Consider the following 19,799-nt stretch of genomic DNA (forward strand, 5'->3'; position numbering starts at 1 on the left):
ATTCAAAGGGGAAGCATTCCAACTCAGTGAAATTGACCTGGGTATCTTAACACGGTCCTTAGAAAGTAAACATTTGAGCTACCAACCCTAATCGCTTGGTAGGAACCTATATCCACTTATCATTTTTTTCAAAGGGAAATTGTCACGCACTGTCGTTCACAGATTCTGAGCTGTCTAAACCTGATGAAAGGAACTGTATCTTTGGGGAAAATTAGGGACCGCTGCCTTCGGTTGTGCAGAATAAATTAGAGCGTACACTTTAGAGCAATCAGACTTTAAAGTGACGACCTTAGTCGAAATTCTTTAGTCTGAAATTTTCCTGAACAGGAAACTTAGTCGACTCCAGGGAGCCTAAAGTGAATAGTGCTTTCCTCGTGAAACAAGAAAGGGACCAGGTGGTCGTCTTGCGAAAAGAAAGACAGGTTTGGTGCTAGGACACACAAGTTCTGAAAGAGAACAGCAAACAGTAAGGTATGAAACAGAACAGCAATAAGGAACAGCTTTTTAAGAGAAAGACGGGACAATCTGGAGTCAGAAGTCCGAGAAAAGAACGACGAGGTCAGAATAAAAGGATCAGGAAGTCCATGAAGGGGCAAAGCATAGAGCTTAGGAAGGATGAACTAGGAGACGTTGATATACGGTCCAGACAGGAAGGTGATGCAAATAGGTCGTGTACATTGCGCTCTTTTCACCTCTCGTTATGATGATGAAATAAATCCAGATTAGACACACCTGTTAAATTCTACTGACATAATCTAACTTGAATTGGAAAAGCCGTTATTAATTTGTTATGATTAAATTTATTATTTTCTTGTAAAAAGAAAAGGGGCTCGTATTTCTTTGTTCCCCGCCCCCCCCCCCCCGTATTCTTGCTCAGTTCTCTGTTGAAATTATAATCTTCTTTCACTCCCGCCGGGCTATAATATCGAGGGAGGTCATCCTCTAGATAACGCCAGCCAAGTACAATTAGCCACTTCTCTTACTAAGAGGGCGACATTACAGAAACATATGTTGTAGTGTGATTTATTTTGTATCTGAAGAAACAGAACAACAGACGGCCATGCCAGAGAGTAGACATTATCGAGAATTAGATAAACTACTTTGCAACAATTCTATCCATGGTGATAATTACAAACTTAATCTGTTCACTTACGAAAGAGAGAAAAATGATTTCTTTATTGGAATATTTTTGACATTGCGCGATAGCTCTCGTGGAATTTTCCTATTAACGAGAAAGAAAAAACTGACGATATAGCCCTCGATTAAACTTTGATGTAAAATTGATGTAAAATGATGTAAAATTGATATAAAATGATGTAAAATTGATGTAAAATGATGTAAAATTGATGTAAAATTGATGTAAAATGATCATCCTTTGATGAATGTTAATGAGAATAAGAATTTTTCAAAATGTAATTGTAATTAAGTCATAGATTTTTCCACTGAAAACCGCATTACATAATTAATTTCATTCCACATCAGACCATGGCATATTTAGGGAGCTAATGCAGTCTCTACTACTCTATTTGTCAAAAGAAAGTGACTTATTCAGACCACGTGCTATGTTTCAACATCGAGATTATTAGGGATCATCATAGCAGCTTCCTCCGTACACAACGACACCTGTCGGTCGTAATTTTTTCCTATTTAAATTAAGTAACTTTTAACTGTATCCGGTGCTGTTTGAACGTTTGCACGTATATGATTTCAGTTTTCTTTTCATACATATTGGCGTGACTGCAAACAATTTTGAATAATTGATAACAGAGGATTATTTTTAATTAAAAATAGCGCCAAGTATGCTTAAATGAATATTATATATAGAAGTAGTGTGCTTTTTTCTTGCGACGACGATCTTCCACGTCAATATTTCCATAGTTGCTTTTCGTTTTTCTTTGTCAAGTACAAATGTCAATTATTTAGCAATACCTTTCAAACTGAGTATACCAAGCCACCAAACTTAATGAATTCATCAGTGAAACATGAAATATCCTCTAATTTGTAGCTGACTTGAGGAATGTGTGGTCCTAATTCCTGACAATTTTGATTTGGTGGGACATAATTAGGGATACGAAATTGTTTATAAGCACAGGAATCGTACACTCATTATAATACTGTCTGGTCACTAATCGTCCCGTGGGCCCAAGGTTGTAAAATTAGCCCTCTTTGCCTTTCTGCTTATAGTAAGATGCAACTACATGAGGCAAAATTGTATTGTTAGAGTTTATTTTTATCTTTTGCTTTTGATGCCTGTTTTGCCATATCTAAACATCATGTGTAATCAGAGTGTTGCTGATGGGCCGTTAAACCCATTACGTACGTACATACGTACGCACAAACACATACATACATGTATAGAACAGAAAAGGCCAATCTCTTCTGTAATAAGTTTTAGAAACATGTGGAATTATGAAAAGTGACAGAGGCATAATCACTGAATGCATCCATATGTCACTTCCACCGATACTATAACAGAAATACAAATCCGAGAATGTATCAGGATGAGTCGTTGTCAGTGTTACATTAACGACTCTCTCTCTCTCTCTCTCTCTCTCTCTCTCTCTCTCTCTCTCTCTCTATATATATATATATATATATATATATATATATATATATATATATATATATATATATATATTGTGCTTATAAACAATATATTTAATTAAAAATAGCGCCAAGTATGCTAAAATGAATTTTATATATAGAAGTAGTGTGCTTTATTTGCGACGACGATCTTCCACGTCAATATTTCCATAGTTGCTTTTATATATATATATATATATATATATATATATATATATATATATATATATATATATATATATATATATATATATATAGAGAGAGAGAGAGAGAGAGAGAGAGAGAGAGAGAGAGAGAGAATCGTTAATGTAACACTGACAGCGACTCATCCTGATACATTCTGGGAATGTATTTCTGTTATAGTATCGGTGGAAGTTACATATGGATGCATTCAGTGATTATGCCTCTGTAACATGCATACATATACATACATAGATACATACATGCATACACATACATACATACATAGATACATACACGCATACATAGATACATACATAATGTATTATCTTAATTGGTCTTTATAAGGCTTGCATACGTAGTAAACATAACGATAACTTATAATGGAATCAAAATTCGGAAATTTCCAAATCATCTGAGTCCCTACTGCTTTAAACGTTATTTGATCCCTTGGTTTTTGATAAACTATAGTAGGAGTGTGTGTGTGATTTCGATATTTAACGTAGCTTGAACAAGGTTTCAGTCATATCGCTACGATGTTTACATTGTGGCAGTTTATAGTGATATCTAGCTCTGGGGCATCATGCCGCAGACATGTAGCATCATGTCCAATCCCGGTCGCATTGATGGCCAGATTTAGGCCTTTGGGGGCACTGTGCACAGCCAATATAGGGGCCCATAGCTATTTTTCCTTGTCCATAGATATACTATACAGTACTATTAACACCACTGCCTGTAAAATCAGACGATAATATACGGGGCGCCTTGAGCCTCGGGGCCCTGGGCACGTTGCCCACTTTGCCCCATGGATAACCGGCCCTGGTCCCATTATCCTGAAACGAGATCGACCAGTCCTAACACTAACCTCTTAATGCTGAGCTCCAAGCGAGGCAGCTGTTAGTACCATTTTGTAAGTCTTTGGTATGACTCGGCCGGGGTTCGAACCGGTGAAGTAAGATAGCTTTGCGTGCTACAAACCGCACCCTTCGACTTTCGTTACCGATTTCCTTTATGTATCTGAGACAGAAAAAGTTCATGGTTCTCGATTACATGAAAAGAAAAAGACTGAATATGCAGTAGTATATATTTGACTGAATAACTCAGTACTAGATATTTGGCTGAATAACTCAGTTCTAGATATTTGGCTGAATAACTCATTACTAGATATTTGGCAAGAGATTCTTTACTCGTGAAAATTTTTGGTTGGTGTTTTTTCAATAATTGTAAAGTAATTGTAAGCCCATGTAAGGACAGCCTGTGGTACTTAGTCACGTAGTAGATTGTATTTAATATAGTACGAATTTCACAACGAGGTGAACACGTCAGTGTGATTATGTTTCACCAGAGTCGTCGACTGTTATGTTCGTGATTAGAATAAAAAGGCCAAATATCACTCTGACTGGGACAGCTTATCTATTTATACCATATTTTGTTTGTTTTGTATTTAAAAGGATACGGGCAAAACTGATTTTTGATTATAATCTTGGTTATTTTTTAATCAATTAAATCTGTTTTAATTGTATCTGTATATGTAAGGTTGCATGTTCAGTGAGTTACCTTTATACATAAATATACATACATATGTTTGTGTTATCAATAGGCATTCGTCTTTCAGAAAATAGTATATTCTGCAGTGTTGCAAACACAGACTGAGTCAATGCTACCACTAAGTCTAGTTTTTAGTCAATTCTGTTGAATAATTCAATTCGTAAAATGAGTTTATTTTAGTCCATGCTGTTGAATAATTCAATTCGTAAAATGAGTTTATTGTTAGTCCATGCTGTTGAATAATTCAATTCGTAAAATGAGTTTATTGTTAGTCCATGCTGTTGAATAATTCAATTCGTAAAATGAGTTTATTGTTAGTCCATGCTGTTGAATAATCCAGTTTCTAATGTATTTTTTTCTTTAGTTTATGCTACTGAGTAATATAATTCATTATATATTCATATTATTTTCTCTCTTTTGGGGATGTATTTGCATTGCATGCTTCAAATTAAACTACATACGTTCAGTCGAATGTCCATTGGTTTTATTTTCTCGTAAAAAATACAAAGATAATATGACATTTACTTAAAAATAGGTATGATTTTTAATTAATATCAATTGAACAATTAGACGAATAAAACGGATGATTCTGAACACACTTAAATAAAATAGGTCTCGATTTTTTATGAGTCTTCTAGTAATTGTGGACATGAAGATTTTGTTGAAAAATAATGTTTTATGATATTTTTTTCCTATCAGGAAGTAATACTCTTTTTAATTTTGAGACGATTAATTCAAATGGCAAATATTTTACTAGATATCTGGATTATTTTCAAATCGGTGTTTACCATCGACTTTTTAAATTTGATCGCCCGAACTTACTCGTAATCACAAACACGGGTAATTAAATAAAGTATAAATATATTATGTAAATATGAATCACCACATGAAGTATAACACTTTTAAAAGAAATGTAGAACCCTCCCCCCAACCCCCACATCGAAGACATTTATTTTCTGCAAAGTTAAAAAAGGAAAGAAAAGTTTAATTGTGTTAGACCCAGCTCTTCTTCTCTATAAACTGGTAAGAAATATATTTCTTCTCCAAGTTTCATACAATGAGGATTACATGCATATATCAAGAAGTGAATCATGCAGTACAGGAAAGATGTCTAATTTGACCACAAACATCTTGACAGAATGCACCTTATACAACAATGTAAAGGTATAAATAGGTCAAGGATTAAGATGTTCAGCTAAAGGTCATTTTTTTAATGTCCAGATTTCCATTATGTATTTCATATTTCAGCTTCACGTGTATTAAAAATCATCCGTAACCATTTATATATGTATGTGTGTGTGTGTGTGGCGGGGGGGGGGGGGATTTGACAAATTTTGATTCTGATGGAAAATATAATACGTACTAAAAACTTTAAAATGCATATATAATAAAAGAAAGTTAAACATTATATTGAACTGAAAGGTTATAAAAATTAATGCTTGTTTTGGGTTTAAGTATAAATATCATATTGTGTTGGAAGGGTTACATAAATCATTATTTGTTTTGGGTACAAGTACCTTGCAAATAGATCAAATAGGGACGTAGGCCTATAAATGAGTACCTTGTAAATAGATCAAATAGGGACGTATAAATGAGTACCTTGTAAATAGATCAAATAGGGACATATAAATAAGTACCTTGTAAATAGATCAAATAGGGACATCTAAATAAGTACCTTGTAAATAGATCAAATAGGGACGTATAAATGAGTACCTTGTAAATAGATCAAATAGGGACGTATAAATGAGTACCTTGTAAATAGATCAAATAGGGACATATAAATAAGTACCTTGTAAATAGATCAAATAGGGACATCTAAATAAGTACCTTGTAAAGAGATCAAATAGAGACATATAAATAAGTACAGTGTAAAAAGATCAAATAGGGACATATAAGAATTTCACGTAAAAGTTCCGTTAAGATTAATCAGAGTAACAAAGTAATATATATTTGGATAATTGGCAAAATGTAGGCCATTTTGTTTATGATATACCCAGCAAAACGTACCAATTAATTAAGGAGACCATACTTAGTTTTCTACGTCACTGGCTTTACAGTTTATGTAATAGGTAATTCAATGCACAACTGTTGGGAATATCAAGTAGACTAGAAGACTGACGGCAAAGTTTAGAGTAAGTTCACAGTTATTTCATGGCAAATAATGGATATAGCAGGGTGTGCTATTTAAGTTTTACTGTGCGTTTGATCACTTCTGTTACTGTGTGCTTGAAGTTTTCTTGTTCATTTCGGGTGTGATATATCATCGGATCATATTTATCGATCAATCAACAATATATACAGGTACATTTAAGAGGATATCAGTAGGCAAAGACAGAATGAGACAAAATGAAGAAACGAAAACATAATAGACAGCAAAGGAATAAAGGCAGATGTGGAGAAAATATAATTAGAGTACATTTTATACACATTTATCAGTTTTACCGTGATACAAAATTGCACAGACTTGTATATTATAGTATGAAAAGTATGAACGGCGTTTGGGGGTGGCAAGTGGGGTGACCGCCCAAGGCCCCGCTCTTGAGGGGACCCCGCGCTTCAGGCCGAAGGTCGCCCTTATAAGTTTGTCAAGCTATAGTCTCCGGTAAATTGGAAACGCTGATACAGGCCGAACGTAATGCACGCAAAGTTGCGAAGTCAACTTAGTCAACTTCGTAAAGCAAGTAACAGGTGGCAGCACAGATGCAGACAGATGCAGCCATTTTATCAACGCCACTAGTTACTAGCTGTCGGATAACTTGGATATGAGTTTTTCAAATTTTCACAGGGTTGCGCGGGAGCCGTTTGGCTAGGCGGGCGATGTCCCGTCTATCTCAAGTCTATTGTATGAATAATGACAAAACTAAATTCGTGCGCCAAATCGCGAAAGTTGATCTAGTCTAGACATAATCAGTGTTTGCAGTAGCATACCAATCGATACTCTGACCCCGCGCGGTCACGGTCGGCCCTAGGCCCCGCGTACTCCTAACGCCGCCTCTGATTAAAAGGGTTCACCTCAAAGGTCACTAGATCTCATAGCTCGGAACGGAAAGGTGTCCTTAAATAAAACTTATTTCCGATTCAGGTGAAGTGGGGTGATGGGTGGGGTGGGAGAAAGGTCGATGCCACTCAGTATAACAGTTCATTTGTAAAATATTCATTTGGATCAGAAGGAGTTTTCCCTGCAGTTAACACACGTCCGGTGTTAACCAAGCATTATAAAGAATAATAATTATAATGCGGAAAAGAGAATATTTTCGCTCTAACCCCCCCCCACAAAAAAAGGACCCCCTTAATTTTTTTTATCCCTCAAAGCATGCATCCAAAAAGAAATTCCTGATCGAAGCTGAACGAGACAAAGGTTAACTAAAATAGTTCTGTCACAAATAATACAAACAGCTAGTGTTAGTTTTCATATATTATGGCGTACAATGCAAATTAATTAAAGGAAATCTCAATGAATGGAAGCATAGTTACGCTTCAAGATAAACTGAAAACGGCACTACTTTCTTGACAGTAAGTTATTCGATTCAGATAAATTCAATAATACTTCTATGGAATAAGAAACGATGACACACCATTTATATATCAGTTTATCATATAATAGAGACCAGTAAATCAACTAAGCAACGTACCTACCTACCAACCTACCTATATTCTTCTAAACCAATAGCTAGGTCATATACATCGATGATTATCAAAAAATGGTGGTGTCATGATTAACGAGTTTTATATCAACGAAATAAAACGGCATTGTCTTGTGAGAAAATAAACCATCTGATGCAGGGTCATTAAATAGGACTTGATTGATTGTTTTGTTGGTAAGTACGGTATACAGTTCTGCGTATTTCTTAAATAACGTTTGTATCGATTTTGAACACATTTTCCTCTGTCCGTGAAGAGCAGATATGGTGTAGGGTTCAGTCTCCAAGTTGTTCCCCCCTCCCCCCTTCGTGAACCTACATTATTACGTATAGAATAGAAATGCTTTCCATGCAGAAGTACATTAGCATATTGCTGTCATTCATCCTTGGCAAAAATCGTTTCACATCTCCTCGAATATTCGGATGCGATTAGCGGTGATAAATGGCTTGCAGACACAAGATCTTCGCTCATAAATTACAATGACATTCTAGACCACGTTAATAGCTCTTATGAGTTTGGTATTATGGTGTGTAGCTTAACATATGTTACATGAGTTATCTGAAGCGGACGAGTTCATTTTGATGTTATAGAGGGACATAAGTTGTTCTGCATCGACTGTCTAATCCGTTTGAAACCAGATTTCAGGCAGTTTGTTGGCCTGTCGTATGTACAACTAAAATCTCGTTAGTTTATAACGGAGACCGGCCTTCTATTGTAATCATCTGGGTGTGAAATTAAGGCATTTATATTTGTAACGGCTGTATCTTCAAGTTTGTATACCATATGTCAGTACGAAAGTAAACATACGAAAGGCACTTTTTAAATCCTGGCGAATATGTGTACGACTACTTAATGGATTTAAATAACATACTTAATGTGGCTTAAGTATCTGTCAGAAGTAATGTGAGTTCATTAGTAAGCCATGAATGGCATAGCCTCGAGTAACACGGGAATGAACGGCAAAAGCCGATAGAGCTGCAATATTCCAACCGAAGGTTTTATAATGTATTGTTTCATAACGGATGTGATGGACATGTGTAAATAGCTCTCCGACAATATATACTGCTGTGAGAGATTGGAGTGGGGAAATAACTCGCTGAGTGAATCCTGTGCTGTATTCATACATGGGCTACCTGGATCAACGAAGACGTTTGTCTGCAAGTAAGATTGATGGAACAGTAAGTTTTTTCTGGATGATACAGAATTCAAGCCAGTCTTGCTTACTATTTTCGAAAGTGTTGAGACCAGTGAAACCGAAACCATATATACACAGGGGTTCGTTGCAAAGAAAATTAGGAGTCTAACTAGCCCTACATGTAAGACATTGACGCTGATATTTATGTTGTGGGCGTCACTAAAACAAAAACAACATTTGCTATGTCTTACATTGTAGGATTAGAGTCTAACCTGTAACAGTATTACACAAGGGAAGACAACGAGTCAGCACCCCTCGGTAGTTCCAGCCCTGCTAGTTTATCCTAATAGCGTCTGCCGATTTTGACGTCTGGACAAGAATTGGTCCGGCAGTGCCGTATGCATTCAGATAGTCTTGGATTTCGCCGTTGACCGAAAGGTAAGATCAAAACAACATCGAGTCCGCAGTAAATATCGTTAATGTACAATGTGATGCGTTTTAATTTTGGTGGCAAAAACAAATATTGATTTTGGTAAATTTGGATATTGAACATATTTTCACATTTTGATAATTAGCATTATCAACGCTACTATGCTTATTTTACCGTGGCACAATAACATTATTCATGTATTTCCTTGCTTGTATTTAGCGTTGAACTACAGACTCGAGGTTTTTCTGATATTACCTTTTGGTCAGTTGTGAAATCCAAGACTATCCGAATGCAAACAGCAATACAGGACCAATTCTTGCCCAGACGTTAAAATCGGCGAACAATTATTGTATTTTCTCCAATATTTCACAAACTCAATGAAGTGTATCGAGCTGTTTTGAAAACTGAACTATTCTTGATTATGACTAGCATAACTTGAAAATCAGCAGACGCAGTTAGGATAAACTAGCAGGGTGGAACAACCGAGGGGTGCGGACGTGGTGTCTTCCCTTGTGTTATATTGTGACAGACTCCTAATTTTCTTTGTAACGAACCGCTGTGATACATGTCTGTTTAAACGAGTTAAGGTTGAACTGCTAATTCAGGTTTTCAGGCAGTATCCATTTCTTTCAATTTAATTTCTTTTAACTTTTGTTTCATTTTATTTGGACCGTGGGTGGGATGATTGCTGCTGGTAGGGTTCTCCTTGGAGTCGGATAACTTTTTCGTTCTCAGTTTGAGGTAGTATGTTTTCAGCTGGTGATATGGGTCACGTGGATCAACAGGGGAATTTGGACCGCTTATTTTTATTATTTATGTTGCTGTTTTTGGAGTTGTTTTCAGCTTTGGATAATTAGTGAAATATCTTCCCATCCCCGATCAAATGGTTGGTTCCTAATGAGTGTTCACTTTGTTTTTAGAGATTTTTAATAGTTAACTAATTAATAGCTAAGGTCTTGGTTTCTAGTTTCATTGGCTGTGTCTTATCAGAAACTGCTTGAATCGTTTCGCCTTTATCATGTCTTGATGGGCGTAAGAGGTCAAAGAATGTGGGAACCTTGTATATGGACACCACACCGGCTCGTATATAGTTACCCTCCCCACTTCCTTCCCCACTGATAAATAACAATATCGGCCAAGATCTGCCGGTGCATTTGGTGATACCATGTGATTTTGTCGGGGTATATACGGTATATTTGCAACTATGGGGTCACTGAAAGTTTGACAGTTGTTGACAAGGGGTGTGTGTGTGTGTGTGTGTGTGTGTAAAAATTGCTTAAAAATTGTTGACATAATTAATGGACGTCCCCTATGTATTCATAAGGATGGTAACTTGAGAATTGCTGGAGTATTAATTTATTAATACTGGAGTATTAATTTATTAATACTAGAGTATTAATTACTTAATTAATTAATTATGTCAACAATATGGGGGGAGAGGGTTTGAAGAAGTTTGACAATTGTTGACATGGGGGAGGGGGATTTCAAGATAAATTGACGTCAACAATGTTATTCTTTTACAATAAATTTAATAAATCAAAAAATAGGAAATTAGTCGGTGCTTTGGTATGGCACACACTCGCTCGCCCGTCAACAGCCCACCAGTTTAATCCTAAACCGGTTGAGCTCTTGCCAAGGAAGTCATAGTCTTGCATCATCATATTTTGTTTTTATTCAATGTAGATTGTAGACTGTAGACAGATTAACCACATATGGTATTAATCTAAAGAAATTAATGAATCAGCCACTATGCCCATTATAACAATTGAGGAACATTTGGCTTCCCCATGGGAAGATGATAGAAGCTAGAATATAAAGTCTCGATTTTTTCATGAATTCAAAGTGTTATAGTCAATTTGAAATCTGTTAAACAAGTAAAAAAAATGTATTAAAATTTATTTGTATACCTTTTAATTTCCATAATTCTATTTTTAGCAAAAGCCAGCCGTATAAAATATTGCTAGTTTGTGTGTGTGTGTGTGGGAGGGTAAAACAACTTTGACATAATTTTATTGGGGGGGGGGGGGTCACTGAAAGTTTGATAGTTGTTGACAAGGGGGGGGGGGTAAAAACATTGCCTAAAAATTGTTGACATAATTAATGGACGTCCCCTATGTATTCATAAGGATGGTAACTTGAGAATTGCTGGAGTATTAATTAAAAAAAAATATACATAAGTATCCAAGATATTCCAAATCACCACAGTTATTATAGGTCATTGTGCATATTAATGCGCTATTCGTTGTTTTTAAAGAATTAGTGGTTATTATGGCAAATAGCAGACCACAAGTAGATCTCCGCTTTTTTTCCTGACATTTTTTTATAGGGAAACAGAAATATCAGAAAAAAGGGAGAGTAATTTGATGGTCTAGGCAAAATAGTACACCGTCAGTAGTTGGTCTGTACAGTAATTACTGAATGAATATTTACCGATTCCTCAGATTTGGAGAGATCGTATAAAATTTCCGGAACCGCCAGCAGCCTATTCACGACACGTCGTACTCGCTAAAGTTTTCCCTACGTTTCGTATATTTTACGTCGATTATATTGTGTGGGGGTTTTTTTATTTTTTTTTTTTTTTTTTACAGGTCACTTATTGTGGTTGTTAAAATTGTACAATTATATGTTACTGTATTTGTATGGAAAAATATGAACGAGATTTTTTTTCTGAGTAATATTGCACGGCATCGAGAGTGCACTTTTTGTGTGAAAAAATGAGTTCATATTTCCCATACAGATGCATGAACCTTTTTATTATATACTCATTTCGGTCACTACCTAAGGCTTAATAATAAAGGAATACAAGTCAAGAAACCGAGTAATTGAATTTATGCTGTATTTCAAAATAAATACTCAACCGTACACAATAACAATATTAATGCGACATAGCAACGCCCAGCGACCTTTGAACTTCATCGCACGCTCGACATTTAAAAATTCTCCTTTTGTTCTACTTAAAATTGAAATGTAGAGTTCTTTTTTGAACGAATGCGCATTGAAGAAACATTTCCATTTGGTCTGGAATAGATGGCATTTGTTTTTCTGTTGATCACACTCAATTATATTTTCATGCTCATGAATGACTTGGTTTATTTTGTTAATTCAGTGCAGTAAGGAGAATGTGATTTCAGTTGAAGATGTCGAAATTACAGTAAAATTTCGGTGTGTATCAGGTTTTCCATTACATGGGTCATGTAATGTGGATTTGCAGAACTTAGAAAGTACATTTTGAGGAAATTCAAGAGGCATATACGTAAGTATGTTTATCACCATTTTCATATAACAGCTAATGAAGACATGTTTATGTCCTATCATTTGCATGCTCGCTGTTCGAGGGATCCCATCTATGACATATATGGCTTGTATCGCTAGCCTAACATTGTATCAAAATAGTTAAACGGGAAAAATTGCAAAGCAGCTGTTTTGTGACAGTCCGTTTAGACAGCGGAAATGATACTGGCTTTGATGCTCTTAGTTTTCTACCCAACATTCAGTTACATTTTTTTCTTCTCGAATGTAGTGTTTTGATTGGGTTTTGTCCAAATGGTACGTGTCTGACCGATATGCGATAGTCCTTGACCTCAGTATGCTTTTCTGTGGTATTTTTACAGACCCTAGAGAGCATTGGTCATAGTCTGAACCATTCTGTTTGCGAAAAGTTACGAATATTTCTTCTCAATGATCAGAATTGTATTTTTAGTTACTGGTCTCTCGCTTTTGTTGTTGGCATTGTGAAAATCACTTTCATTCCATTGTTTGTTTGAAAGTTTCGTTTGACTCGGTGAACTCGTCCACATCGTTAACTTTATTATCTCATCTTTTAAATGTACAACACAGCTTGTTTAGTTCATTAAGAAACTAATCTTATCAACCAAAAGCTAAAGTCTCTGCGATATGAGTGTACATGGTTGTTTACAAAGTAGTTTCTAATACACTATATTATTTTTAGGCACACGTGTCGTGCAGTATGAAGCCGTGCAGTATGGAATATTTTTATATGCTCATTTTTTTATCCGTTAACTTGACATTGTCAGAATCGTTCTGTATTTTACGATAATGCACACCTTCATATTGCACTCACGTCCAGGACACGTGTGCCCAATAGTGTATTAGGAACTACATTATTAACAAATCATGTATACTCGTGTAGCAGACGCTTTACGTTTTGGTTAATTAAATTTGTTTCTGCATGTACTAAAGCGGATGTTTCGTGGACTGCCACATACCAGCTGCTTTGGCACATTTTGCGTTAACTTTTTTGATACAGTGTTTCAGATTTAGGCTAGCTATACACTAGACGCCAGACAGGGTCCTTACAAATAAAATGTGAGCGACAAGGCATAAACTTTCTTCTTTAGCTGGTAATAAGAATGGCAAAAATATACTTACAGTTTTACATCCTGAATTTCCTCAAGATGTACTTTCTTACTTCTGCAAATCCGAATTACATGAGCCATGTCATAGGTTCTCAATCTTGATTACACAGTTCGAAAATGTACTGTATTACAAGTGCAATTACATCCTCCTTACTGCACTTTAAAAGAAATATGCACTAAATTCCATAGCATCTTTTGATGATTGCAATTGAAAGGCTTCATATTGTTCCCACATTATGATTACAAACATTCAGTGACAGAAACAGAAACACATTTGCAGATGTCAATACGTTTCTCTCTCACTTCTTGAATTCGATGTATTCCACGTGGAATTGTCACATATAAATCCAGTCCATATTCACGAACTTTCGTAGAATCGACAAAAATACCAAAATCTGTTCATCCCAGATCAAATGAAAAAGTTGTTGCAATGCGCGTTCATTCACAGTATGACTCAAAATTTCAATTTTAACTAGACACGCCATTTTCTTTCGAAAGGTATGTCTAGCGCGTGACTAAGTTCAAATTTATCTGGGCGGAGTTAAATGCGCATTAATAATGTTATTGTTGTGTAATGATGAATCTGCGTTTGTGTATATAGCTTGGAATACAGCATACATTCAGTTACTTTGTTTCATGCAGTGTATTTTTGTTTACACAATTAAACCTTTGGTTGAATAAGAAAATGAGCATATAATAAAAAGGTTACTGCATTTGTATGGGAAAATATGAACGATTTTTTCGGATGGATAAACTGCACTCCCAAAGTCGTGTGGTATCTCCATCCCAAAAACTCGTTCATATTTTCCCATATAAATACAGTAACCTATAAATGCTACACAAATCTGACAACGTAAAGTTAACAGGGAATAAATGAGCATATCATAATCCTTTTCTTTTTCATTATATTATGAGAGAGGCACAAACATGCCATGTTATGCACAATCTCGCCTAGTGTTAACTGCGTTACGATACACCTAGGTTAAAATGTAACGTCATATCGATAGCGTCATAATATAATTATCGCGTCATTTCGATCTGCTCGGTAACTGATTTTATTAACACGGACCACATTTAAAGGGTTGTTATGGGTGTAGTACCAAGTTTTGTGTAAGTGCGATTGGTGTCAGCACCAAGCTTCCTTTCTATAAATTTATATTCTCTCTATTTTGTTTTTCGCTTTTTATTGTTTGTTTTTTATATATTATTTTTTATTTTTTGTTGTTGGAACTGGGATTTTGTGATACCCTCCAATGGCTACTGTATTTCACTCACAAGAGGAAGATATGATTGTTATATCAACTGATTTCAAAATATACTCTACGTACATCACTGGGTAGAATTTCACAATATTTGGGAATTTACTTGCTTGTCTATTTATAAACATATAGCCACAGCTTGTTCCGGGAAGGTCACTTTTACAGGAAGGTCGTTGTTTCTGCCACCTCTCTTTAAGGCAAAACTGCATTGACAATCCCAAATATTTGTGGCTTTCGACAAAACTTTGTACAAATTGTTGTGGAATACACGCAGTATACGTAACGAATTTACGGTTACAACCTTTAAATAAATGTCTCGTGAGTGGGAGATGGAAGCAGTGTCAGAAAGCGTTGGGACTTGTGATAGGAAGCCGTGTAAGTTTCTTTTGTAAGTGTACCACAATGCCATTACCTTTATTCACCTGTCCATTAATAGGCATTTAATATTTAAGTCTTCACTATCCAGCTGACGCTATTCTGGAACTGAATATTTGATGGGGGTGTGGTGTCATTCCTCCATTTGAGAAGCATGGTGGAAATCTTTAAGTAAACGAAGCATTAAATAAAGGGATAAATATAGAGCTTGAGAATAGGATGAGGCAAGAATACGCATTCCGTTATGGAAGTGTCTATATGAACTGCCGCCGTGTACCATCTTTTGGAAAGGATCATTCGCACCACCGCCGGTACCCACTCTACTGATCGGTTTGTTTGTCTCGTGGTTTGGATTATAATAATTACGATATGGTGTTCAACACTCTGATTAAAATCAGATCTCCACTGATCTTCGCTTGTCATGGTTCCGATATGTTAACCCTATCTACCCCTTGGAGGATCGGTTAGATATTTTTGGGCTTTGATCTAGCGACATCTATTGGATTTCATGAGTTGCCTCCCTTAGTATGTAATGCCGTCGGACCCAATGAAATTCATTGACCCTGAGTACAGAATTATATGAACGATCCGCCAAAGTGTAGATAGGGTTAACATATCGGAACTTTAAGTAGCGAATATGATATCCACTGTCCAACGTAAAGTTCTGACAGCGACCGCTTTGTGGTCGTGTTCTTGTGACATCTGTTATTACCATTATCGCTACTTTTATCGGCCAGTTAGATGAAGTCTTATATATTCGCGTTTGGGAGACTGAACAGTATGGATGAAGAGCATTAAAGTGTGCCAAACGATTGGATTCACTTTCAGATTTCTGAAAGCTACATTTCCATTGTCTAATCTGAAAGTCACCAGAACATTACCCTTTACCGATCTAAGTCGGATCTTAACGTAGAACAGTTGAGATCTCTGTTTCATAAGATTGTGGTGTGCAAGAAATTGAAGGCTTGCCTGTTATATAGTACTTTTCCCAAGGGAAAAAGTTCGATATTGCAATGATACTGTTACAGTCACAAATTTTGTTTTCAGTAGACAGCCAGGATGATGATGACGAATTAGAAGAAGATGATGATGATGACAGTGTGGCGGTAACCAAATATTTTACTGTTCTTATAACAATGTTGTGATACCAATTTAGATTTCGAAGATAATGGTAAATAGTCTGAATAGTACCAAAGATATTCAGAGTTATGATTTTTTTTATCTTCACATGTTTTCGATTTTCTTTTATATTGTACTGTACACTGTGTAAGTTAATGTCATATGCTTTCTGTCTTGCAGGTGTTAAAAGAAAATCGGAGGAGTTTCGAAAGAGAGGAGCCAAGAAAATGTAAAAATGAAAATTATCCAGTATCGACCGATTCTCGTCCTCATTTGTATTATTGCTTTAGTGGTTTTATACATTCAAGTGAAATACACTAACGAGAAACGACTGGTTATCGAGTGTGATAAAATATTCAGGGAACGAAAAGAAGTATTAACTCAGCAACATCCTGACAACATTGTCATAGCCAGGTCAACAGTTCTGGCAGAGAGAAATTCTGACCTGAACTTAGATATATCCTTGTTAAAGGATGTGAACCGTGGATTTAAAAATCAGTCAATTATAACTCTTTTTACATCTTTTAAAACCGATTATGCAATGGATTCAGAGAAAGTATTGGTCTATAATAACACATTGTATAATTGGCAGACGTTGAGACCATACGTACAGTTAATTTTTTTCACAAAGGACGCTTCCGCCGGTGAGAAGGTAAAGTTTATTCATTGGAATATATTTCCTGTCTTGCACTATTCTGAAGGTGGAATTCCAGCTATCAAAGACATGTATAAGCAGGCAAGAGAATTGTACAACACATCATGGTATGGCTATTTTAATGGTGATATACTTTTGACAGATGACATTTTAGAGACCCTAGAATATGTATCAAGCGTATCAGACAATTTCCACGATGCCAGTATTCTTATAATCGGAAGAAGAATGAACGTTCTCAATGTGACGAGTGAAGAAGTTAGAAAAAGAAATGGCATCAAAGATTCCGCAAGATCTCGAGGATCATTGTACGAAATTGATGCTGAAGACTACTTCATAACTAACAGATTCTTTCCATGGAATAAAATTCCCGAGTTTGTCATTGGCCGTGCAGGGTATGATAATTGGATTGTTGGTCACGCAAGGTGCGATCTTGGGACCATTGTTATTGATGCGACGGAAACGCTCACGGCAGTTCACCAAACCACAACAAAAGGTGGGAACAAAGAAGGATTTGCACACGAAGATAAAAATTATAATTTGGAATTGATAAAAAAATTAAAATCGCCTAAGAGATTTTTACAGGGTCTCACAACTTGTGCAGAATGGAGAACAGTCAGGACGATAAAAACGAGGAGGATTGAATTAGTTAAAAGAGACGACCAACATAAAAACTGCAAATGCAAGAAATAACACCCAGTAAAAGTTAAAACTGTGTACTTGCATGATATTATTTAACCAAAAAAGTATTTGTTGAGTTTTAATCTCCATATTTCTCATGTAACTTCTTGGTGATTGAAATCAAAACATTTAAGTTGCAATGTCAGGAGGTGAAAATCTCTGGAGGATTTTATATTTAAAAATAAAAGCAAATTGCTGTAGAATGCTGTTTAATTTCTTCACTTTGTTTTCTTAGTTTTGTTGTTGCTGTTTTTAAACTTAATAATTAAAGAAAGCAGAATGCATCTCTCCTTTAAACATTGTATTATGTAAAGAAAGCCTGATTTGATAGAAATAAAAAAATTGTAGAGTCTCAGTAAAATCAGCAATGTAAATACGTGTTTATATCTTAGAGAGATACACATCTTATTTCACTTTAGTTAAATTTGTTGATTTAAAAAAAAAAGTATATATTAAAGACACGGTCAAATTATAATAGTTGCCTAATTGAATCCGTCAGCGTCAGACTGCATGTACATCATTGGCAGTAATCGTATCCGTCAACGTCAGGCTGCATGTACATCATAGGCAATAATTGTATCCGTCAACGTCAGACATTATATCCATCACATGTGCAATGAGTCGGCACATTTGACTCAAACATTAACACCTTTAACTCGAAATTTGCAAACTGTTTTGAGTTTACATGTATTATAATATGTCGAATGTATCGGTCGCAGTTTTTCTATTGGCCTTTTGTTCTGGTATAGACCATCGGCCTTGTCCCAGGAAAACCGCTTTGTCCAAGACGACTAACCATGGACTGACATATAAGATGGTCAACAATAATGCGATTTCAAATGAAATTCATGCAATTACCAAGTTAAGTGGTTCATTCACCACTCCACACGCTATTCTACAAGAATTCTATGAATCGTATCGTTGCACTGTTAATAGCAACCCTTGCCATATTTCAGGACAGAAAATATTATTTTCCAAGAAAGCCATGTATTAGAAATCTTCTTGGTCTTTACACACTTAGTTAGAACTTAGTAATTAGTATTGCAATGCACAGTATCGTACAGTTGCCTATCGTATAACTTTTTCCAAATTTAGAACTGACGAAAGTTAATAGTTAACGGTGTAAAAGATATTAATTACTTATTGTTATTTTCATATGCCATCCGTGAAATACGTGTGATCATACAGTAATATTATCAGATGTTTTTATTTTCCAATCTCTAGAACTTGTGACAGGTCAATTCATTGTGCTCATTACCATTCTTATTTATGCGCAGGTTTTATAAACAATAACATGTTCAAGATGCTCATTGTGCAGTATTTCCAACACATAACAGTGATAACATTTCCTTATTTATTTCTTATTTCCTAAGCGCGTTGACCTATCCGGTGTCCTAGTGGTTAGAGCGTCCGACTCGGATGCGGGAGGTCGTGGGTTCGCACTCCGGCCCAGTCATACCAAAGACTTTTACAAATAGTACCAATACCTGTCTCGCTTGGCTTATATCGTTAAGAGGTTAGTGCTAGGACTGGTCGGCCTGGTGTCAGGAAAATGTGACTGGGTGGGACATCATGTTACATGCTACATCATACCCCACTGCTGGACATCACTATAAAATGCCACACTGCAAACATCGTAGCGAAATGACTGAAACATTGTTAAAGCTACGTTAAAAATCCAAATCACACACACACATACACAGACAGACAGACAGACACACACACACACACATTCCAAGAGCAGCATATATGACTTTGTTCCTCTCAGATAATTCATATTTTCATAAAGGAGTACGAGACCTGATGACCTTAGTATAAA

General features: G+C 35.9%; 1 protein-coding gene across 10 annotated transcripts in view; it reads left to right on the plus strand.

Moving 5' to 3' along the window:
• The window catches only part of LOC149789508 (uncharacterized), a 31,454-nt gene extending 13,271 nt beyond the window's left edge, over positions 1-18,183 (plus strand). For 2 of the 10 annotated variants that reach the window (XM_089971550.1, XM_089971556.1), the window contains one exon: positions 16,828-18,183. In XM_089971550.1, coding sequence (XP_089827676.1) covers positions 16,883-17,992 — 1,110 coding nt within the window. In that variant the 5' untranslated portion in view covers positions 16,828-16,882 and the 3' untranslated portion in view covers positions 17,993-18,183. Of the gene's footprint in view, positions 1-8,402; positions 9,527-9,571; positions 10,124-16,575; positions 16,635-16,827 lie in introns of those variants that run through there. The other 8 variants (XM_089971549.1, XM_089971553.1, XM_089971548.1 and 5 more) reach the window with 8 other exon arrangements.
• Positions 18,184-19,799: the final 1,616 nt, after the last annotated feature.

The sequence above is a fragment of the Sinohyriopsis cumingii genome, chromosome 10, assembly GCF_028554795.1.
Source record: "Sinohyriopsis cumingii isolate HCF-2022 chromosome 10, ASM2855479v2, whole genome shotgun sequence".
Lineage (NCBI taxonomy): Eukaryota > Metazoa > Mollusca > Bivalvia > Unionida > Unionidae > Sinohyriopsis > Sinohyriopsis cumingii.